This window comes from Gordionus sp. m RMFG-2023, chromosome 5 (genome assembly GCF_954871325.1).
Source record: "Gordionus sp. m RMFG-2023 chromosome 5, tfGorSpeb1-WG-v2, whole genome shotgun sequence".
NCBI lineage: Eukaryota > Metazoa > Nematomorpha > Gordioida > Chordodea > Parachordodidae > Gordionus > Gordionus sp. m RMFG-2023.
The window spans coordinates 3,302,113-3,328,096 of record NC_088779.1 but is presented as its reverse complement, the minus strand read 5'-3'; the positions used below and the strand labels follow the sequence as shown (position 1 = coordinate 3,328,096).

Here is a 25,984-nt window from a genome sequence, read left to right as displayed (position 1 = left end):
CAAAATACATTATATCTTGGGTCGAGATATATAGCTGAGCAAAAAACTTCATTTTTCAAATTAATCTCTCGTGCTTTGATTGTACAAACTAAAAGTTTGGCAAACGAAGTGTCTATTTTGCTAGTTTGCATGATACATTTGATCCATGCTGCATAAAAATCGCCCATGGTCATTTGTTCACTTTGTATATATTTTGTCAAAATATAAGATGGATATAAAGCTTTTAATATATCACTAATTATTTTCCATTCATTCTCTGACAAATATTTTTCACGATCATTACTTTGGGCCGATATTTCTTGGCAAAAGTTTTTTAACTCTAATAATCTTTCCAACATTAAATAGATTGAATTCCATCTTGTGCAACAATCTATTAGTGGCTTTTTTAAATTTAATTTGGACAAAATAGACATTGTAGTCTGATTTCTTATTTTTTTGCAAATGTTTCTTGCTTTATTAATAATAACAATTTCATTTGAATTTTTTATGCAATCATTAATTGCTAATTGAAATGTGTGGGAGGCACATCTAATGCCCATTAACATGGATCTCGTATGAGGTACAAGATTAATACTTTCAATATTAAAAAAAGGTTCTTCATTTTCATTAACAATTATATCATCATTGTTATTTAAATTATTATTATCTAAATAATCATTAAGGATATCATCTTCATCATCTTCTTCATCATGATGTATTAACAGCTTGATTAATTTAATCATGTTAGCTGCATTGTCTGTGGTTATCGTATAAATTTGATCAATTCTTATTTCATGTTCGTTTAGAACATCTAGAATAATTTTTTTTAGATATTCTGATGAATGTCTTTCTTTTATCTCTTTCATGCATAACGTTCTTAATTTTATTTCTTCATTATCTATAAATTGAATATTGATCCCCAGTATGGATCTATCATATCGAGTTGCAATATCTAATTTTAACGATATAAGTTTTTGGTATATTTCTTTTTTTAAATTTTGCGAAAAATCAAATGCCATTTTTTTAATATTATTGCGTATATTTTCAGAATTGATGGTTAAATTACCACCCAATCCTACAATTATCGGATCTATAATATTTCTAAATGCTTTGTCATCAATTGATTTTATTGGTCTCCCATGAACTGTGATTAACTCAGTGCAGGAGCGGATTAAAGTGTCTTTATTAATATTAATTTGTATTGTATTAGTTTTGGTAAAAGCATTTTGAATTGTATTATGATTATTTGCATTTTTTGTTATTGTTTTTTTAATAGTTAAATTATCTTCTTTTTTTTTTTAATAATTTGAATTCCTTATCGTGGAATCTTTCTATATGTAGTTCAAGATTTGCTGCATGGTCCCCGGTTAAAACTTTACCACAGTTTTCTAGTTTACAAGTAGATTGATTTTTTACAATATCTAATTTAAAATATGATCGCACAGGATTTGACTTTTCCCGAACCATTTAATAGATACTAATATGCTATATGATGATGAATAGATCAGAATCTTTTATTATAAAAATAGAATAAATAAATTTCTTAATAGAATCAGTATAATTTTTTATTTATCTTATCTGACAAGATCTCCCCCAAAAACGTGAATTATATGCAGGCCTACCCTTCATATAATTATGCGGATTTTTTCCTCAAAGATACTAACAACAAACCTTGTACACAGATGAAACTAAATAAGTGAATGGAGCTTACTAATACCATTTTAATAAATAATTTGATTTAATAGAGAAAAGAAAGAAGCAAAAAGATAAGATATAAAATAAGAAGAAAAGAAATAGAAAAGCTGTTTAAAATTCCAAAAACAACTGTCTTTTATTAAAAAATTAAAGTTAATTAAATTAAAACTTTAATGGATACTTTATCATTTTATAATTATCCAATTGAATTTCATGTGTTTAAATTTTATTTGGTACTATAAGATTTAGAAGGTTAATCAGTAAGTAGTTATTATTTCAAGAAATTATCCACTAAAGTGTAAATGGAAATAAATAAATTAACCATAAAATACAGGAATATTAATTAACAATCATATGTTTTTTTTTAATTTCAGAATTCTAATATTCATTTAAGTCATTATAAATTATTCATTATGAAAATATTAATTAATAAGAAATTAATATAAAACAGTATTTTATTAAAAGTAATCAGTACCTGATTTTCTTTAGATGTTAGTTAGAATTATGATTTTTCCCAAATTATTAGCAAGTATTAATAAGCTAATTAATAACTAATATACATATATATATATATATATAAGAATAAACTTGTTAATTTAAAGAATAGTCTTGTTTGATTTTAAGATTCTTATCTAATTAACTGGTAATTCGCCTAATCTCTATTAAATTGACTATTTATTAAAGTGAAAAGAAAAAACAATAAACATGGTGGTATTAATTGACATGTAAAAAAAATTCAATTTGAAAAGAAATAAAGAGTTTAAAAATTTCCCCAAGGAAAATTCAAATTTCAAATTAAGGTTAATAATGTTTAAATTTAATTATTTTTTAAAACCGTTTTGAACCGGTTTAAACCGGTTTAAAATATTTATAACGGTTCGGTTCGCTCTTTTTATAGTTTCTTTATAACGGTTCGGTTACGGTTCAGAAAATTATAACGGTTCATTCCGGTTTGGCGGTTCGGTTCGGTTCGAAACCCTGTTTAATACACTTTAGAAGTGCATTTTGGATAGTTCTATTCACCCTTTCAACCATGCCATTTGCTTGAGGGTGATAAGCACTTGTCACCCTCTGCATGGTCCCCACGAGTTTGTGATAATTAGTGCTAACTTCATTCACAAACTCCCGTCCTTGATCATTATTTTGAATCTTAAAACTAAAATTAATATTTATTATCAAATAAATCATACTTTTGCCCTGCCATATGTGCATAGTAATGAATTAAGGAATTTCGATACTGAGTTAGCAGTTTTATCCTTTAAAGGCATGGCTACAACATATTTACTGAAATGGTTCTTCTAATAAGGAAAGAAGATATAATAAACTAACTTAAAATTTAAATGGTTCAATATGTGAAAATAACATAATATATAAAAGTAAGTGTCACATATATATAATATTGTCATACACCATTATTAAAACTATAAGTAAAAAATATATGAAAAACATTATATACAGTTAAAATGACTAAAACTATAAAAAATTTAACAAATCAATTATTTTTATATAATAAATTTTACTACCTTTGCTCTAACAGGAATTGATTGTAACTCATTTGTAGTTTTATCAAATCTTCTTTGACAAGTGTCACAGGAATTAATAAATGTGACTACATCATTTTTCATATTTGGCCACCAGAAGCTTAAATATAATATTAATTTTGACAATAAATACATTTTACCTATCCAATTTTTTATATGTCTTGTTAATGCCAAAATGGCCAGCAAGAGAGACTGCTTCAATATTATCATCACAACAACTGTGATGTGATTTAATAATTTCTTTTCTCCTAATTATGTTAATAATAATTTCCCCATTATTTTTATGGTGATATAATTTTTCTTTGTGCATAGTAAACCTAGATGCTTTCACCCTTAAATTCCTCTTTTCCCCATTGTTCTTTGCTAAACGGGTGGGATACTTATGGTACATTATGAAGTTTTTAATTTCTTCATAATCTAAAAAAGTTATATAAATATTAAAATTTAATTTACTTTCTTCATTATCAACTGTCATGGCTAAGAGGAAAATGGTCAAAAATAATAATTTTATAGAAAATTTATGTTTTTTGATTGACAAGTTAGAAAAAATTGAAATTAAATTATAAAAACATTTTTTAAAAATATATCATTATTGCAAATACACTGGTAAAAACTTACTCAGATATGTAAATACATTATAATAGAAGAATAAGTATTAAATTTACTCATTAAAATAGGCCATAAAGAGTGATTTAAATACATGAGTGATTCTGGGATGTTACACCGGATTTGAGTCCATAACCATGCAAATAAATAACATTTCTTTTTTAAGATTTATTCTATATTTATACTTTTAATTATTGTTGTTATGTCGCATAACTTTAGCCAATTCCAATATAGCCAAGCTTTTAACCTAAAAAAATAGACTAAAACCTCTAAGTTGAAGCTTAATCTTAAATATTGGAACTAATTCTTTAAGGATGAAACTTGACAGAGCCATTTTGGAATTGGTCAAAGTTAGGTGATTTAACAACACTACTTTTAATCTTTATTATTTCCTTGCTTCCATTTTTCCCCTCTTTCTTACGTACTTTTCGAACTCTAACTGTCTTGTTGAAAAAAATTAAAATGCTTTACCGCTAAAATTTTTTAATAGACGCCTACCACTACCCCGATAGAATCTCTGTTATTTTCTACTAACAACGCTAAAAAGATTAACCCTACTACCAGTATAAATGATAATACTACTTTTAACAACTCCTCGAACATTTCATCTTCCAATCACAAACACGTAGTAAATACGAGTGGGAGAATCAAGAACGAACCTAAGAACAACGTCTCCGTGACGCGGAGGCAAAAGTTGCCTCCGAATCAATTGTTTTTATTGAAAAAGAAAAGTAAGATTTAATTTTAGTTAATTAATGTTTTGTTCTTCCCTCAGAGTTTTATTTTAAGTTTTAAAAATAATATAACTTATCGATTTGGATGTTTTAAAAAAATGATTATATATAAAATTCACTGTAACAAAAATTTTTTACACGGTATAATTCTTCAAGCTCCATCCCTCTCCCAAAAAATGAGTTAAAATGTTCTTTATTTTAGCGGTGACCTGCAGAGGTCAAAATCTTTGCCAGGTCTTGATCTTAAAACCATACCGTTTTATGGCTCGGTCCTATATACGGGTCAGGTCTCGGGCGGATCACTCTTATAATGTATAGTAGAACGAGTTTATCTCTAAATCAACGAGGCTTGTACATTTATGATTACGAATACCGTTTTTACATGGCTCGAAGCCAATTTTTTTAAAAACCGGCTAAGTCAAAATTTTTAGCCAAAATTTTTTTGATTTTTTCTCATAGATAGCAGAGAAAAATTCGAAACTACAATTGGCAGCAAAATCTCGAGGCTTAGATAATATTATTTTGAAAGAAATGCGGGGATTCTTCATTCAGCCGTTTTTTTTAGGAATCGAGTAGTGGAGTTAGCCGTTTTTAAAAATATGCTGAATTGAGCCGTTTAACAACACTAGTTGTAATAACCCGATTATGAACCTGAGTTTCTATCTTGAAAACTATAGGATTAAAACGTTTCCTCAAAAAAAATAATGAAATATTCTATAATATTTATGGCACTAATTTTGTTACATTCCTTTTTTTTTAAAGCTATATATATTTTAAAATATAAATAGAACCTCTAATCAAACTAACCGAAACCAAATCGACTTCTATTAACAAACATAATAATAACGTATCTTTCTCCCATTCTTCTTCTTCTTTCGACGAACCTCCGATCCACGCTACTAGCGAAGACAAAATCCCCCTTTGTTCCCGTCACAACGTTAATCAAACTTTTCAACCCGTCGATCGTGATAAAAGCCAAGTCGTTCTGGGCGACGAAGGGGTTAAGAGGAATAAATACGATAAGTTAGTCACGAACTCTTACGCAAACGATAATAATTTTGACCAAAGCTCCACCAACCCAGAATCTAACATTGCACATAAATCTTATCATCGATCACCTGATTCCAAAAATTATGATAGCTCGCTAACGACAACCTATAATCGCAATAAGAAATTCAAAAAATTTGACAGCGTCGCGATGAGCGAGAGCTGCGAAAAGTTGACTTCTCCCCCGGACCAATCTCGCAATATCATCACGTGCCACAAAGAAAAAAGCTATGATCCCAGGTTTGTCATTGTCGCCAAATCTGCAACCGAAAAATCTAACTATGATCACGATCATAATGAAGGGCATACCGATCAAAAATCGAACCTAAGAAAGAGGGAAAAAGAGAATGAGCCGACTAATTCAAATAATATCACAAGACAAAATCTCTTCGAAGACCATCCCTTTAAGAAAACGCTAAAGTTCTGCATTCAGTCCGGAATTCCTACCAATCTGACCGATTCCTACGATTTTTACGATGGCGTCAATACGAACGACGCCGAAAACATCGTAAATATCGCGGGCGAGCCTAACGTCAACCTCAAAAACCACGGTTTTGAAAAGAATATTGATGCGGCGGTGGATGCCAGAAAGGAGGATTACGGGAATGGTACCAACAATATCGCCATAAATATCCCTATAAAAATGAATAAAGAATCCGCGAAAAGTCGCGAATATAATAACATGTTAATAGCACGTGACGAACGAGATATCAAAATGGTTGCAAAACCCGTGACCTTGATCAACCACCATTCAAAACACGATAATTATATCGCCACCAGTCATACAGGAAATTATAATAACGTCCCATACGTAAAACCAACCAAAAGAAATCACAATTTTAACATGGCTTCCGGTGGAATAGGACAAATTATGCTTCCGTCGCTCCCTATGCCCATCATGAAGCTCAGTTCCGTGTGAGGCCATAAGTCACTTTAAATATTTGCGTACGATTTTTTTTAAAAATAACCAATCATGAAGATGAAATTTTGAACGAATGGGTGAATTAGAAGGATGAAATGAATTGACCCCGAAGTGCTTTTTGGCTAACTACAAAAAAAAATAATATTTATTTTTGTATATTGATTGAATTTTAGAATTGTAGCTTTTTTTTATTTTATTTTTTACATATTATATATAAACTCGCGTTCTATAAAAATTCCTTGTATATATAAATATATTTCGCCTTTTTTTTCTAAAAATTATAAATAATTGTGATAAGACTTTGATGATAATATTTAAAAAAAAAAATTTATCATAATTTTTTATAAAAATTTAACATTATAAAAAAAAAAATTCTTTTTTTTCAATGACCACATAATAACAATAACCAAATGACCATTTGTTTCTCTTATAGTGCGTACAAATTGAACGTTTCAACGCAGCGTTTTAAATCGCATATCAATAATTTAAAATACAAAACGCAAACGTACTCAATTTAAACGAATGCAATTAAAATGTTTGAAACGCAGCGTTGAAATGTTCAATTTGTGCGCACTATTATTGGCGAAGCAATGATGGGGAAATATTAGTATTACGTTTGTATATTACGAAACACGATTTAGCTAGATTATTATAATCCTGTGCAGCAAATTAATAAAATGGCAAATCCGCGCGAAACAATTTTAAGGCGAAAAGCAATAATTCGATATTACGTTTCTATATAATGTGTAATTTGCTTGATTGTTCTCTGTAAAAATTATTTTATGCAAATGTCGCCAAAAAAATAATCGGAAAATCGTTATTTCCATTTTAACCTTTAATTATTTTTTTTTCTCCATTATTTTTGTCATTTAAAATCGTTTGTAAAAAAAGAAGTAATATTAGACACCCATTTTTATTATTATGCACGTGACCCTTTGCGTTCAGATTAAAATAACTAACCTTGCATTTACAGTTAGAAGGGTTTGCGGCGAAATATATAAAATATTATATACGCATAATAATTTAAATTTTTGTATACTTCATCGCTAATTCCCTCTCACTGAATGTAGGATGATACCCCAACCACGCTACGTGTTTATAGCGTTTTTTTTATTATATGAAATTAATTATTTTTTTATTTTATACATACTTAATATCTGAGATTAAAAAAAAATTCACATGATTATAAAAATAATGAAGGAACAAAAATAAACTCAGTATTTTTATATATTATTTATTAAATTGTGAATTTAATAATTTAAAAAATAAATTAGTAAAATATAAATGGGTGATTATTCCCTCTGATTGCTTTAATTTAGTAATGCCAATTACCATATTTTGTTGTCGGGTGAAATTAAAAGTTTATTTAAATCTTAATTAAGTAGTTATTTTTTATTATTTTAATAAGGGTGTTTAACCAAATCGAAACGAATTATAGACGAAAATCTTAAAAAGAGATCACGAAGTAATTCATAACCGGTTTTAAAATAATATTTAATAATTTTATAATATAGGCCAAATTTTAAAAATTTATACAAAGCATCAGACTTGTATGTGGTCATATAATTTTATATTAATTTGTTGTTTATTATTCGACATAATAAAAAATAAAGCTCATTCAACTTATATTTTCTTTAATTTTTTTTTGTTAAGTCTCATCACTAAAAAGTAACTTATTATTTATTATATTTTTTGAAAAATAAGTAAATTTTAAAAAATAGTTACTCAATGCAGATCAGGTATGTTAACCCGAACTGTAAACCTTACTTGCTAAAACCAGACACGGACCGGCCTTTTTGGAGGGTTCTAGATGTTAAGAAAATATATAATGAATCTCGCAAGTTTCTAATGAGATTCATAAATGGTATTTTCATTATTGACGAATATGATTAGCAAGGACACTTATTATATTCCAGCGATATATGGATGAGTTGTTAAAAGATTCTCAAATGATCGGGGCATATTATATGACGTTATTATCTCTGGTCGAAACGATTAGGTAGCATATAAGAAAGTTGCGAACAGTTATAAATTTTATAAATGGCTGGTCTTAAGGCAAAACTGTAGAAAGTTAGATTTTTACTAAAAACCTGATTATTAACAAGATTCCTTTGAAGAGGTTATAAAATTATTGTCATCCGATGAAACGTTAATTCTTTATAACGCGTAGTATTCCGACTCATAGAAGTTAATCGGAAGTTACAGAAATAGTTGTGCTAGTAAAAATAGCAGTTACATATAATAAATTTCGTTGTTTATCAAGAAACCGTAAATTAACAATGAGGTTCATTGAGGAAATTAAAAAATATATTATAAACGATTATTTTATGTGATAAATGTGAATAGATATATGGTATTCTTATAGTTTTCTAATTCTGGTGCCATAATTTCTAGCCTTCCTCCCTCCACTCCTCCCGAACATATAATTTTATCCGCTTTCTTCCTCCTACGAAATAAAAATTGGGAAAAAAATTAAATCTAAATCAAGATGAGAAAAAAAGAAATTTCAATTAATATTATCCCAAACCCTCCTTCTTACACCCATATACTTTGTTAAAAAGCACGATTTGTGTCGATTTTAAAAAACTGTCCGACTAAGAATATAACCAAAATAACATAATGTATATAAGTCTAAAGATTTTGTTCACAGCTGACAGAAATTTAGACATATATTTGCCAAATTTCGATGCTTACATCATATTATTATAGCTAAAATCCTAATTCAGCCCTTTTGAAAATCAATCCAAATTGGGCTTTTTAACAACAATTCATCATATTATGTTCAAATATCGATAGCTTCATCATAACAACCTACACTTCACCAATTTTATTAAGGAGCTTATGTCATAATTAACCCCCCCCCCCCCATCCCCCAAAAAAATTGGTAACTCGAAATAACATATATCGATTCATTGCCTAAAAAAACATTATTTATTAATAATATTATTTTAAATCTTTAACATGTTAATTTTATTTATTACTTTTTTGATTTAAGATTTTACTAATTTTTTTATAAATTAATTTAAAAATATGAACATAACTATTAATTATATATAATATGGCACACAGTAAATTTATTATAATATGACAGATAAAAAAACATTTAAGAAAATAATTTATTTTTTGAAGTTGATTGCCTTGAACTTGAATTGCTCTCCTGTTATCACCTTTCCTATTTTATTCACCTGATTTTGTAAGTTTTTCATATTTCCTACAAACATTATATTAGTTGTAAGCCCAATTTAGGTTAATTTTTAAAAACAACCCGATTGAAATTTTCCAATTAATATGAGGTAATTCTTAAGATTTTTTTCACAGAAAGGTTTGTGCCTTTATCTAATCTCAAGTCATACATTACATTATTTTGGCTAAAATTTGAATTGAGCCATTTTTAAAAATCCACTCAAATAGGGCTTTTAACAACACTGCTTTATATGCTCTATATATATAAATAGCTATATAGTTATTGATTTGCTAGCTATAGCTTGATATAATTTTAAACGATGTTTAAATATGTAATCTTATATAATTCTTAATTATTTCTAGGATTCAAAAACCAGATTTGCATTATAACATCAAAATGCATTACACCAATAAACCAATTCCTACGAGTTATGTTATAAATCATTTTTATAAACCTAGAGATGTTGGAATTTTAGCTATAGAAATATATTATCCTAAATTATATGTTGAGCAATCAGAATTAGAACAATTTGACAATGTTTCAAAAGGTGATATGAGTTTTAAATATTCAGAACACTATTATGTAAAATATTTTTTGTCATTTTATTTAACAACTGTAGCCTAAATATTAATTCATATTATATTTTCCTAATAATTTCTTTCTTAATTAAATAGGTAAATATACTATAGGTTTGGGTCAAGAAAGGATGGGATTTACTGCTGAATGCGAAGATATATACAGTTTATGCTTGACAGTAGTTCAAAACTTGATGGAAAAATATGAATCCATTTCTTATGGAGACATTGGCAGACTTGAAGTAGGCACAGAAACCTTGATAGACAAGTCTAAAAGGTATTATATTGATCATGATAATATTTCAAATTAATAATAATGGGTAATTAATTTTGCCTTTTTTTAGAATAATAAAAAAATATCGATTTAAATGTACCTGATTTATTATGTATGGTTAACTTTCCCTATAATTTTAGAAAAATTTGGTAACCAGTGAGGTTACTTAATTAGGACAAATAAAGTTTTCCCTCGTTACTTCTATATGGAAATATTAGTAGAACAAGAGAATAATTTCCTATTTTAATAGTAGCTTTGCCATGTAATTTCACATAGATTTAAAAAGGTTTTACCTCTTTAAATATCCATTAAATTACTATATTAATATTTTGGGTGTGAATTTTTTAGGTTATAGTCACAAATTTTATTTTTAAATGTATATAAATTTTTTAAAACAATACAAAGGATAGGTTCTAAATCACTAAATATTGGAAATTTCTCTTATATCTCCTAGAATATTTTTTGAAGTAAATTTGAAATTAATATTAATAGATTCCAGGGGAGTAAACACTTGTATTTTGTAAAAATTTTAAAAAAATTGCTAAAAATGGAATTTTTTTTGATAACTTGACTTTAGGCTGTGTCCTAAATTAAAAAAAAAATTCCTCAAAAGTTTTGCGAATTGCAAAACTTTTGTGAGTTTTGAGAGATACGAAACATGTCCCGAATCATACATTTATTTTCAATTTATAATATATAAAATGTTTGATGTGAATGATTTACTAATTCTATATTTTATATTATTTGAAGATAATAAGTTTCATGAGTTTAAACACTTATATAAATCCTCAGAAACTAATATTACTAATACTATACAAATTGTTAAGGCTGACTGCTTATTTCAAAATATTATTTTGTACACAGATTAATTATGAAACCCTTATCAAAATTTTCATATACATTTATTTTTTGATTACCATTACCTTATCTTATGAATGTTTAAATTTGTCAAAGTTATAGCATTTATTTATAAATATTCAATAAAAAGTGCAATAAAAAGTGTTGTTTTACTTAAATCACATTTTCATTAAACATAATTTTTATTATAAAAATATCAGAGACCTGCAGAGGCATCATTTGCATGGCCCGGCCCGGTTTTAAATTTTTTAGGCCCGGCCCGGATATTTTTTTAAAAAATTTTTTTACAGCCTGGCCCGGCCCGGATTTAAAAATTTAACTTGGAATTTTTTAAAATTATATTCGACCTGGTATATACAAAAATTCACCCATGAGGTATTTTACCATATTTTTCAGCAAGTATTATCGCTTATTATTTAAAAAATACATGAAAAAAGCTAATATTTTGAGAATATTATATTGAATTTATAAAAATTATAAAACTGTTATATATAAAACTGTTATTTATAAAAATGGATATTTTGAGCATATGCTATATTTTTTGCATTTATAAAAATAAAACTAATATTCATAAAAATGGTAATAATATTTTGAGCATATACTATATTTTATATTGCATTTAAAAAAAATAAAACTAATATTTAATTTATAAAAATGGAAAATATTTTGAGAATATAATATATTGTATTTAATTTACTATTTAATTTATAAAATAAAAATAAATCGCTATTTTAAAAAAATGCATGTATAATAAATATTTTGAAAATATAATCTAATTGCACAATATTAATATAATTTATTTTAAATATTTTATATTACATTTATAGGTTGGTTTTTCAGGTGTAAAAAAAATTATTAATTTTCATGGATTTACCATCACATTTATGTCTTTTTAGATGTGATGTACCATGTTTATAATTATAAGATAATATACTTGAACAATTCTTACATTGTACGTAGCCAATGTTTTTTTTATTTTCATCTATGATGATGTTAAATTTAGCCCATATTTCAGATTTTAAATTATTATTTGTATTTCTAAAAGAATAAATATTATTTTTAATTTTATTAATTATATCATTAGTATTTTGTGCCATGATATTCCTTTATTTGATTGTTTTGGTAAAATATGTTGTAAAAATTTAGATATGAATTATAAAAAAATATATTAATACTTTGTATAAATTTGCAGGAAATTAATAATTAGATCAATCTGTGGGTGTTAGGTGTGTTAACCATCACCCAATATTATATTAATCATAAATATAATATAATCTTATAACCATAAACTCATAATGTAAAAATTTTTATAAAAAATATTAAGGCCCGGCCCGGGTTCAACAATCTTAGGCCCGGCCCGGATATATTTTAAAAAAAATTTTTAGGCCCGGCCCGGATATATTTAAAAATTTTTTAGGCCCGGCCCAGATATATTTAAAAAATTTTAAATACGGCCCGGGCCGGGTATAGGGCCGGGCCTGCAGGTCTCTGAAAAATATACAAAATTATAAATATGAAAATAATATACAAAATTATAAATAGGAAAATAATATACAAAATTATAAATATGAAGGGAAAATTTCATTTTAAATTCAAAAATTTGTTTCTGATTGACTATATCATTTAACATATCTTGTGTGTTTGGCTCTAAATCCTAAGATATAGATTATTATATAGTTCTAATTTAATGTTATAAAACTTGTGATGATATTTGTACATAAACATATCTTGAATGTTTGGCTCATAATCCTAAAATAATTATATAGTTCTAATTTCATGTTATAATATATGTAGAGATATTTATAAATTAATATCATCTTTAGATTCAAACTGAAACTTGCATCAGTGTGCTTACATATATCCTTCACATTTTCTTTTAGCCAGTAAAAAATCTTCAACAAATTTAAGGTGCTTGCTGTTCATCATAGCCTCCTGAAACTAAAATATAAAATAATATTTATATAATCTCTCCCCATTTGACTTTGCTTGCAGCTGTATCTCTATATTTAATGTCACTATTACACCACTTATGTTATAAGGTCTTATATTTTCCATCAATTGATATTCGTTCGCCATTTTTATTTCCTCAATTTGCAAAAGTTTAATGATAAAATGATTAAAGTTTTACGAATCGTAAAATTTTTAAGAAACACGTAATTTGCGCAAAATCGAAAAAATCATTTAGGCCAACATTTTAATTTTCCATCAAAAATGGCTTGTATTATTTTTTCGCTAGATTCGCGCAAATTGCGCGATATAATTTTTATGCAATTTTTGATATTTAGGACACAGCCTTAATATAAGTTTACAAACACTTGTATTTTATGAAAATTTTAAAAATATTGCTAAAAATGGAATTTTTTTTGATATGACTTTAATATAAGTTTACACTTTAGCATCTATTAATATTAATTTCAAATTTACAAACACTTGTATTTTATGAAAATTTTAAAAAAATTGCTAAAAATGAAATTTTTTTTATAACACGACTTTAATATAAGTTTACACTTTAGCATCTATTAATATTAATTTCAAATTTACTTAATTTTTCTATGAGATATAAGCAAGATTACTAATTTTTAGCGATTTTTGTTTTAGCAATTTAAGAACGCCATTATAAATTATTTATTTAAATAGTAGTAAACTTTAAATTTTTCAAAAATATTTTTAAAAATAGAAGATATCATGGATACCACATCCCCCAGCGATATCAGGAATTATTGAAATTTTTAAATAAGATTAGATAAAAGGGAACATTGCATTGATTGCACCTCCATCTTATTAAATCAGTTTTTATTTAATCATCAAAATTAATAGTTTTATAGCATTAAACATAAGATCTTATTTTATTATAAATTTTAACATTGGAAAATTTAAAAAATAATAAATATATTTCATTAACTCCTCCTATTTCAAATATAAACATTATATAACTTATGTAAATTTGAATGATTAAAAATATATTTAATTTTAATATTTTTGTGGTTTCTATAAAGATGATCTAAGGCATTAAGTTCAAATTTAATATTAAGTGGTTATCCAATACTTGTTATCTTGCCTGAAAGGGTTAAAGGCTTCAAAAGTTATAATTGATAACAAAAAAAATACATTTTTAAATCTGATAAATTAAACACAACCTTTTCTATATTATAATTATAAGCATTTGAACTTTAACACTTAAGGTTTGTGACAATTTTATTCAAAAATTTACTATTTTTAAAATTTGCAGAATATCTTTTATTTGCCCTTTAGTATTTTATTTTTTTTAAAAAAAAATACTTTTTGATAGGCTAGGATTTTCTTAAAAAGGGGTATGTATTTGTAGTTGAAGACTCCCCCACCCTCCCATCTTTGCTCTAAAATAATCACCTGACATTTTTTTTTAGCCTGAATTATGTATAACCTTACATAATTAAAATAATAAATATATTTATACCTTTTGGCCCCAGACATTCCAAGACCCTTATTTCAAATAATTCTTTAAATTGAACTTATTTATTATGAATTTTTTGAATGATTAAGAATAAATGTTATGCAATTTACCAATTTTTTTTTATACTTATAAAGGCTATCTCTAAGCTTGATTTTATTGCTTTTTGAAAGAAAGCTCTTCTCTTTTACCACTAAGATTTATAGATTGTAAAAATATGAAAACTTTTTTTTTGACTCACATTTTTTGCGAAATTAAACTTTACAACCCATATTTTGCGAGATTCACTAGTAAAAAAGAAAAAATTTTTTTTTGTAGGTTACTCATTCATTGATTATCATGCCAAAAATTGTATGAATTGAATGTAATTTCACCACCCTCCCGAAGTAGTTGAAGTATATAGATTCAATATACGTTTTTGTTAGTTTTATAAATAATCGAGTTTGGGTATAGTTGATATATGCAGAGTATTTATGAATAAGTAAATAAAGAAACATTATATTATTATGTTTGTTAAAAAAAATTATAAATATATTGCGTGAAACTTTAATTATAGCTCCTTTGTAAGGGGAGGAAGGTGGGGGTCTCAGCTGAGCTTATAATATTTAACCAACGATATTTTTTTTTCCCCATCCTTCAAATTTATAAATATTTTTTATTATTTTATCGACAAAAGTTATAAATGTAATTATAATAGTATTTTTTTTTGAGTACAGACTCAATCAGGTTTGACTTATAAAATCTCACGTGACCAGATCTTTTAAAATATGTCCACGTAATCGTCTAGAATTTGTATCGGTAAGGATTCCGATTCTAAATTTTTTTTTTATTAAATGCGGTTTTATTTCCGGTTTTTATATTTGACATTTATAAATAAACAAACCATTTTTGTACCCTTTTTGTAGTGCTTTGCTTTTGTATTATATATTATTATTAAAATTTTTATTTTGATATTTGATATCATTCAAATTCACATAAATTCGTAAATTATTGTACAAATAAATATAATTTTAGGTGTTTGGCTTGAATTTCGTTTATTATTTTTTTAACCCTGAAATTTTTTGATGTTGTTTTATAACTTATGTTCTATACTTAACATGAATATTGGCACGGAAAAAAAATGATATCAGGGTGTCATCACCACTGTTCTTCACGTTAATCTGCTCAAACTTTCATATTTAGGAGGAATAATGATATACATGAAAGTTATTGATTTTTTTAAAAATATGTTTTAATTTAAAAATATTAAAATCATAATTTATCCTTATTTTCGGGAAAAAAAAATTTTGTTGTTTTGAGTAGCCTTTGTAACTAGTGTTGTTAAATGGCTCTATTTGAGCCGATTTTTAAAAACGGCTAAGTCGATATTTTAGCCAGAAAAATATTGCATAGGCCTCGGTCCAAACTTTTATGCCACCCATCGATGACCAGAATCTTCAGGCATGCGTAGCTGTAACCTCAGGTGAGTGCATTATATAACCTATAGGATAGATCTAGGCTCGAATCCAGCAATGACCCAGTTTTCCCTGAGAACCAACTAGACGGTTTCGTGCTACGGAGTAGAATATCTTAAGCGACGATCTGACATAATTTACGAAATGGCCAAAGCTATCGGACTCTCGCTCAACCTTAAGCAAATCCGAATTCATCCAATTAAATTTTAACGCTCCTAATACCGATGATTTCAAATTCACTGCACTTGATGAATCAAGACATCTAGGATCTCCTATAGAAGGACATGAGGCAATTTGCACCTTTCTTCATTCCACTCTGCTTAAACTGGAGGACATATTTACTCTTATTCCTTCACACTAGTCCCTTTTTTTGTTAAAAATTTTTTTTTTTTCAGTAGCCTCTTGTCAAAGAAAATAACGAATGCCCATCATTCTAAAGATAACGCTTACTTGGAATGTTGATTCGCATCCCCCCCCCCACAACTCATAGACAGCAGGACAGGGACACGCCAGTAGTTGCTCGCTGCTTTGAAACGATCTTATCTAGCATGCAATTTACTGACCGGACCCTATTCTCTTCCCTGCTCTATGGTACTGAGCATGAGTTTCTCAAGGCCATTCCTTCTGTCGATCTTCAACTTTTCAACAACGAACTTACTCACGCCATCGGTATTCGTCTAAACTGGTTCATCACCCACCCTCACATGTGTTCAAGTTGTAATTCGCCCGTTGACATAAATGGAAGACTTAGTTAACAATGTCGCTCATGCAATGGTCGATTCATCAGACATGCGCAATGTAATTTTATCATCCAACGTGCCTTGAAATCAGCTCAAATGCCATCCATTCTAGTACCCCTGGGTCTTTTTAGATAAGATAGTAAACGTCCTGACGGGATCACTCAAATTACGTGGAGGTGAGGCCAACTATTGGTATGGGACCATTCATGTATTGACCCCCTGGCCCCATCTAACCAAGCCCTCAACATCATTGACCAGAAGGAACAACTTAAAATCTCCAAATACACAGAGATTTCGAATGACCATTGTTTCATTCCTATCATTTCAACTACACTTGCCACCTTCGGCAAACTTGCTCCAGCATTCTTCTAAAATTTCGGACTAATCAGTAAACTCTCAGAAGAACCTCGAGAGGGGTTTTTTCTTCCACAAAGGTTGGTCATAGCTATCCTCAAAGCGAATTACGTCAGCTATGGTAGTCCACTCGCCAAATCCCTACCCTACACCCTTTCTACTTCTTATTTTTTTTCCTCGTTTGTTACTATCCCCGCTCTTTATTTTTTTTTTAATTTTAAAATAAAATATATAATGAAATAAAAGTTATTTTAATTTATAAAAAAAAAAAACAAATAAAAAATAAAATAAATGAAAAATTTTAGAAATTATTGAACCCTAACATTTAAAAAAGAGGTTCGGGGTTCGGTTTCTCGGACCTGCTATTTTTAACAAAATATATATTTTTTTTTTAAAGCATAAAATCCGTTCTCATGCAGCTATTCGAACCGTGCGGGAATTTTGACGTGGAAGGCGTTGACAACATAAACGCTTGCTATGGGGCGACGGCGGCCCTCTTCAATTGTCTCAATTGGATCCATTCTCCGGCTTGGGATGGTACTTTTCTTTTTTTTTTAAAAAAAATTCAAATGTTTACTGACCCTTCAGTATACTCTGGCGTGACGGGGTTATAACCCTCGCGGTCTGAGCCCGAATTTTAAAAAAATGTCCGAATTCGACCCAGGTCCAACCCGACCGGAACCTGAATAATTTATTTTTATAATTTGAGTTTAGGTGGTATAATATGAAGCAATTTTTAAAGATTTTCTCTATTTATTTACATCAGAGTTGTTAAAGGATCTAGATACAAGTATCTAGATCCTGTATCTAGATATAAAAATGTGGTATCTGTACCTGTATCTAGATAGATTTTTGATTAAAATGTCTGTATCTAGATATTGTTTTACACGATGTATCTCTATCCAGATCCATTTAAAAAGTATCTTTTAACAACTCTGATTTACATATTACCACCTTAAATTAAAGTATATTTTAACCCCTCATAATCTATTAATATAGTAGTAGAAAATTACTAATTACTATCATTTCATTACCCACTCTCACAATATTTTTTCATTTAAATTTTATTCGGTTTAAATGTAAAAAGTAAAGTTAAAAAAAAATACAATCGAAATTTACAAATTATTTGTAATTTAAATATATGAAAAAAAATAATTTGCATTTGTTGATGTCAGAAAAAAAAGATGATATAATTATTTATATAAAGATAAAATTTTAATTTCGATATATAAATAATGATGAGTAGGCTTCAAGCAAATCCTTCTGTCCTATTTTAATATTTATATGTCGGGCTCCGGGCGGGACACCTCTTACTGCCCTACCCGAGCCCGAGGAAAAAGTCTTTAATGGCTAAAGCCCGACGATAATCTCACTATCATTAATTATTAGAATCATAATAAATAATGATTAGTCAAGTTTGTCAGGCTTCAAGCTAGGGCCTCCTTTCCTCTTCTAAATTTATATGTCGGGCTTCGGGTGGGACACCTCTTACTGCTCGATCCTAGCCCGAGGAAAGAGTCTTCAATGTCCGAACCCGACCCGAGCCCGTGCAGCACTCTAGGCGGTGTCTAGCACCGCAAGCATGTTAAAAATTATTAAAAAGCGATTATTTTATCGCGATCTTGAATCTTCATATCTCCATCTTATCTTAAAGCCAAATATCCAATTCATTTTGGTTGCAAGTTTAAAAAAAAAATTTCGCCATAATACTGAAGGGTCAACTATTTTAAGTATAGGAGTGATAAGGAGAATATCAAGTGAACGGAATATTTTATAGATAAATAAAGAAAAGAAAAAAAAGAAAAGAAAAATTAAATGAATGGAGAAAAGAAAATAAATTTTTTTTTGGTAAAAACGAAGGAAACCTATTTTTTTTATATGAAAAATAACAAACTTTTATTTAATCAGGCAGGTACGCGTTAGTCGTAGGAGGGGATATCGCTGTTTACGCCGAAGGGCCAGCACGGCCTACGGGCGGTGCGGGAGCTATCGCTATGCTAATCGGCCCTAACGCGCCTCTGGTAGTTGACGACGGTTAGATTTCTATACTATTATATCAAAATTGAATTCTTGATTGACTTAAGAATATTATTCGAGATATTAAAATTTTTCACGGGTAAAATTAGTTTGATTATTTGGTAATGATTTCTTTCAAAATTACGGAATAATGTCGTATTTAAAATTTATATTATATTTATTTTTGATTTTTATAGCTAATAACGACGATTTCAAATATTTGGTTTTGCGATATATGGCCGGGCCCGACCTGGGTATATTTTTAAAAAATTAAAATCCGGGCCGGGTTTAGGGTCGGCCCTGTATGTCTCTGATATATATGTTTAAAAAGGTATTGATCCCCTAGGAAAAAAAAAATAGGATTTAAATTATTAATGTTGCGGAGAGAGTCTTAATAAAAAATCATTTTTTAGATCAAAATATATTTATCTAAAAATTAACGATTTCGTACATATGAAAGTTTTATTTTTTTTGATAATAATAAACAAAAATATTTATCCCCGCCTCCCGGATTTGAAAAAAAATATGACCCGGTTCGGTTTTTATATTTTCAAGCCTGGCCCCGGTTTTTATAAAACGTTTTTGGGCCGGTCACGATTTTTTTTTGAAAATATTTTCGGCCCGAGACTTATAAATATCACCTATTCGGCATTTTACGAATCTTTTTTATGGGAATATGGGGTTGATGATCAATTTTTAAATATTATTTTTTTATAATATTATATTGGCGATTTACAATATTCTGGCCTGTCCGGGTATTTTTTTAAAGATTTTTAGGTACAACCCGACCGGGGTATAGAGGTCCAGCCTCAATTTCAAAATAGTTTTGAAAATCTTTTTTTGACCATTTTCTCAAAAAAAAAATTTTTCGCGGAGATCAAAAAATCAAATTTGTTAGTGCAAAATTTTTTTAGCGATTTTATTTAAAATTTATAAAAAAAACAAAATTTTTTTAAAAATTAGTCAAAGCAACGTTCAGTCAAAACTTGTACGATTTCTACAAACCGAAAATGGAGTCCGAGTACCCTATCGTAGACGGGCCGCTCTCCGTCAAGAGTTATCATCAAGCCCTGGACTATTGTTACGCTAAATATCGTGATAAAATTAAAGGTTTTGTTTTATTTAAAAAAAAAATTTTCCATTCATTTTCTTCGAATTTAAAAAAAAAATAACGGATCGATCCCAATCGGTTATTGGCGGATTTTGATTTTTTCATTCTGAAGGACCTCGACACATTTTTTATGCTCATTTATTTAGAAAGAAAGAAAATTTCTTTTAAGAAAGAAAGGAAGAAGATCGACATTGTTTACGAAATAAAAAAAAAAGCACCAATTTTATTTATAATTTTCTCCATTCTTTTCTTGAAAAAATTCTTTACTTTTTCTTCGATTTATTAATTTTACTTATTTTTTGCAAAAGTTTGGGTCTTATTAGAAATTTTCTGAAATAAAAAAAAAATGGCATGAATTTTCTCTAGGGTGCATTGCAAGAGCTCCGTAACCTACACCATCGTTTAAACTTGATTACATATTTTTTTTTAATAAAACCCGAACTATAGATTGAATAGCAACTTCTTCTCTACGTTTTACGACGTTTTTCCCTTACCCAGGTAGGCCAAGCTTCCCCTCCGATCCCCTTTCTCCATTTTTAAGGCCCCGGGGTATGGCGATTTGTAAGATTCTATTGTTTTTCATTTATCACTCGTTATCACCTTCACCCACTTCGTCTCGTATCTCCCTAAAGCCCTTGATCGCCCTCTATCCCTTTTTAGAATGACATAGATTAGGTACGCAAGTTTATTTTGTGTTAGGTTTCGATATCCGCAATTTTTACGTTTGAAATTTTTTAAATACCCAATTTAGGACACTGGTATTCTCATGTACTAAGGAGTAAAAACAACAAAATCAATTATATATAACATTTAAATGGAAAAAAAATTAGAAAAATGGGTTACAAATTTCGACACCGACTACTTCGATTATCTTTGCTTCCATTCACCCTACTGCAAGCTAGTGGAAAAATCTTTCGCCAGGTTCAATTATTTGGACCATCATTACCATAAAATCTCCTCTGCTATGAAGAATGGATCCTCTTCACCAGATCCATCGATTTATAAAAACTACGACGAGAAATTGCTATCCATTATCGAGTTATTTTTTAAAACGTTTTATTAACTGTTATTTATTTACGGCGCCATTTATCGGGTAAGTTTTGGGCGAATATCTTTTCGGCAAAGCGTTTTATGACAGTTCGCGGATCATCGCAACCATAATTATTTTTAAAGACCCTCTCTGAAAAAATGGCGCTATAAAAAAAATCTATCATATATATATATGTGTTAGCATCAATGTGTTTTTCTGGCAATGTGTTATTTTTATTTTTTAAATTTAAAAATCTCATTTTAACCGGAAATATATTCTATCATGTTTGAAATACCTATCTTATGAATTGTAGACAATTTTGTTGTTAAACATTGAGTCATTTATAATTTATATTAAAAATATATGGAAATTTTAATATAAATTTTAAGTCTAACAATTCATGGAAAAATTGTCTGAAATTCATAGGGTAGTTATACAGGGCGGCATACATTTCCGGTAAAATCAATTTTTTTAATTTTAAAATCGCCCTTTAAAAAACGATTTAAAGTTGAAAAAATACATTGACGCTAACATTGGGAAATATTCGTTTAAATAGTAGATTGTAAAATGTTAGGGTCAATCTAATTAATCTTGATATTTCCAGTCAAATCACATAATTTTAGTAGAATAAATTCCAAAAAGTTCTCTTTTAGGAATAGATATTTCGTTTCTTACACATTTTCTGAAATAATATTTCGTCTATATCAGAATCTTCAAATTAAAAACGCGTTATACATAAATTATTTACCATGCTCGTTTTTAATTTAAAATTTTACAATTTAAAAAAAAAATTAGGATTTTTTACGGGAAATTTAATTTTAGCTATATGTAAGAGATAATTGATCCTCATATAAATTCCCTACAATTCTCTAAGATATTACTCGCAAATTGGCTAAATTGTCGGTAGCCTATATATTTTGTTTCATAATAAAGGAATAAACCGCCGGTTGCCACTTACACGGATAAAGAGGTGGAAAAAGTATTTATGACTTCATCTCGGGCCAGTTTCGAACAAAAGACTCTTCCTAGCTTAGATATAGCTAAGAATATAGGTTTCCTTATCGCTTTATATATATATAATTTATATATTCTCGGTTCTCACTTGCTAACCCTCTTTATCCAGCTTTATTTTGTTAAAATTTTAAGCCAAAATATATTATTTTGAGCACAGAAATATTTGCTGATCGTAATTTGGATTTTATATCATAAAACATATATTTAATGCATAAAAATCGCAAAAGATTTAAAATTTTGGCATAAATTTTATCAAAAAAATAAATGTTTTGTTGAATTTCAAAAAAAAATAAATCTTCATTTGTAAAAATCCTTCAAAGGGATGAAAATCTTTGAAGATTTTTTTTTCAGCTTTAAGAGGCATTTAAAAATGCCCGAAACTTTTCGGGTTTCACGTGATCTGGACCATAAGCTATTCTGAATGAACCATATCATTTATAATGTAATATACTCATCATTAAAATTCCGATAAGCGATTGTGGACCTTATTTTGTACATATTTATAGAAAGGAGATTAAATGGAAGCTTTAAATAATTATGAAATTAGGCATTTCCAATTAGTTAGTATGAGTACCATCTCTCAAGATACGATAGAAAAAACGTATATAAAACTTATAAACGCAAAATAAATCAGTTTGAAAATGTTATTTGGCAGGCCGTTTCGTGAGAGGCAGACTGACACATTGCAATACTATATATTATGTGTATATATTTTGGGGAATTGCTTAGTTTTCTCTTGATCAATCCTTATAATATTTATTTTTTAAAATTTACAATATATTTATTTTTGATATCGTTAAAACACAGGTAACATGTATACTCCTTCGCTTTACGGATCTCTTATGTCTTTACTCATCAAGTGAATATTAATTTTTTTTTGCAAAGTAACAATCATGAATGGAAAGGGATAGGAGTTGGAGGGAATAGGGGTTAGGAGTTAGGAACAATTTTCCACAGGGTTGTAGGAAGGAATTAAAAAACGTTTTTTATATGGAACCTATCAAGAAAATATTGCAATATTTTTCCCCAGGACTGTTGTACGATCGTCTACATCGTAACACCATTCCTTTTAAGTAGGTCTAAACAACATCCCTGGACCTTCACGCCCCTTAAAAGCTTGTCTCTTAATCGTTCCTATCACCTTCTCCCGTTATGGTAGAAAACTGTACGATGAGGTTTCTATTAGATTTTAGCTCAATTTAAAGAGGGGAGATGTAATCGAAACCATTTATAAATATTTGAAACTAAAATTCCGATTGAAACGAAATTGTCGCAATCAATTTATTTTCGATAAATTTGTATATTACCAAGTATCTCGAGTATAGGTTCTGTATAAAACTGATGCTGAAGGAAAAAATATTTTCGGAATTATGAAAACTCTTCCGCCAATGATAGTTTCCTAAAATAAAAATCGGACGGACAAATTCCCAAAATTTATAAATAACAATTTAATCTCTTTTTTTGAATATCAATCGGTGACATATTTTTTTTCTAAGCTTCGGGCAATGACATTTAATATTTTACTGAAGAAGTCTCAAATCTTTGTTGAATACAAACAGCGCCAGTTTCAATATAATCATTTTTTTATGAACTGGTTGTCGACCAGAGCTTATCTACATCAATACTCGTTTTAATTAGCAAATTATCGGTCTAAGTGTGTATTATAGGGCGGTGACATCTTTACGAGTGAGCGCATGAGGGTTCAAACCTCCCTCAAAACTTGGAGGCTTCCCCTGAAAAATATTGGGTATTCTCCCGCCATTCTCATTTAACGCATATTCGATCCGGGCTCGGGTTGGGCCTAAAAAATGTGCTTCGCCGCGGATTCGCTCTAATTGAATACAGGGTTACGCGCGATTTCAGATATAATTTTCATATCTTTTGCTTAATTTTGGAAAGAATAATCCCCCTTTTTATTTCTTTCTAATATAAAAAATGAGCCCGCATAAGTTGGAAAAGCTATCGACGTCATTGATTATATATTGTTGACTTCGGGAAACGTAATGAAATCAGATCACTTTTAATACAAAAAAGAAATATTGTTCCCGTATATAATTTTTGAATGATAAAATGTATAGCTTATTTCAACATTCTCAACCGAACGGTCTCGATCTCAACCCGGTGTTCCCTATAAAAGTTGGCATGTTTTCCTACGGGTCGGGTGCCATAGCAACTCTTTTCTCCATAACAATCACCGAAAAACCGACTTATATCTCCAAAGCCGGAACGAGGTTGCTGAAATGTCGCGGAGAACCTACCGTTTGCCAAAATGGAGGGAATGTTGGGGAAGATGGAAATGAAAAACTCGGTGAAAATATGTTCGCTAGGCTTAAAGTTAATCCCGACGCGTTCGCCAAATTGCTCAAGGAAAGGGAGGCCACTCATTTAACCGGTAAAAATAATTAAAATATCGCATCTTTTATTTTATTGTCCTGTAATATCCATATTCAAAAAAAATATATGATATTTACGCATTTCGACATTATCTGTTTACATTGGAGATAGGTAAGGTTTTTTTTATTATATTTTTTTTGAGCTTATATAACTAGTGTTGTTCTAAATATTTTATCCAAAAATATTACTCAAACCCCAAGATTTTTCCCCATAGATGACACAAATGTTTGGGCATCTATTAGCGAAATCTCGAGGCTCAGGTAATATTTTTTCTGGCTAGAATATTGAATTAGCCATTTTTAAATAATCATCGTCGAGCCCTTTTAACAACACTACTTGAAACCTATTAATTGACACAAAACGTTAAATATAATTTTAGAAGAAAGAAAAAAATCGCGAAATAATTTTTTATATATATATTATTATTTTTTTTATATATAAGCTCCATTTTATCCCAAGTTCGAACCCAACGACTTATGCCCCGGTGCTTTCTATTTGATCGAGTTAGACTCTAAGTATCGTAGAAGATATGGTCGCTACATGCCATAACGCTTGCTCGGAAACAACTTTTATATTATATTATTAATTAACTCGACAAAAAAAAAAGATAATTTTAAATCATGGGAAAAAAAAATGTTTTTTTTTTAAATGAAGAAATACAAATAAAATATTTTTTTGTATGAAATGAGACATCAAGCAACTTTTATACTATTACTCTTACTGCTAAGCGAACCCTCTTAGCCTTTAAAAAAAAATATTTTGTATTTTTTTAACATTGACGCCAATTATTATTGTTTCTAGAATTATAAGTTTAAGGCCCACCCAATAACATATAATAATACCTTGACTCACGATGCATTCATCGTAATGCATTTGAAAGTGTCGTTGAACGCAAATCAGCTGGATATCCGCCATTTTGGTAACGTATATGATAATTATTCTCATGTTAAAAACTACTATTAAATTGATAACTTGCTTCCTTATTATCTCGATGATCAGGCAATTCTTTAATAAAGTTTGCGTCAG

General features: G+C 28.7%; 2 protein-coding genes and 1 long non-coding RNA gene across 3 annotated transcripts in view; 2 read left to right on the top strand and 1 right to left on the bottom strand.

The window, feature by feature from the left end:
* Window positions 1-7,752, top strand: part of LOC135929930 (uncharacterized) — a 33,658-nt gene extending 25,906 nt beyond the window's left edge. The window contains exons 11-12 of the mRNA XM_065466682.1: window positions 4,312-4,552; window positions 5,344-7,752. Coding sequence (XP_065322754.1) covers window positions 4,312-4,552; window positions 5,344-6,521 — 1,419 coding nt within the window. The 3' untranslated portion in view covers window positions 6,522-7,752. The remainder of the gene's footprint in view (window positions 1-4,311; window positions 4,553-5,343) is intronic.
* Window positions 919-2,314, bottom strand: LOC135929929 (uncharacterized). Its single transcript, XR_010572671.1, has 3 exons — window positions 2,263-2,314; window positions 2,150-2,214; window positions 919-1,490 (listed from the first exon to the last, which is right to left on the bottom strand). It is a non-coding gene; the product is annotated as an uncharacterized LOC135929929 (long non-coding RNA).
* Window positions 7,753-9,696: 1,944 nt separating the features above from the next.
* On the top strand, window positions 9,697-25,624 carry LOC135929931 (hydroxymethylglutaryl-CoA synthase 1-like). Its single transcript, XM_065466683.1, has 11 exons — window positions 9,697-9,717; window positions 10,071-10,255; window positions 10,383-10,560; window positions 17,791-17,930; window positions 19,302-19,427; window positions 20,373-20,519; window positions 21,351-21,558; window positions 22,484-22,602; window positions 23,372-23,423; window positions 24,643-24,956; window positions 25,401-25,624. Exons 2-11 carry the CDS (start codon window positions 10,105-10,107, stop codon window positions 25,505-25,507), a joined length of 1,542 nt encoding a protein of 513 aa, XP_065322755.1. The 5' UTR covers window positions 9,697-9,717; window positions 10,071-10,104; the 3' UTR covers window positions 25,508-25,624.
* Window positions 25,625-25,984: the final 360 nt, after the last annotated feature.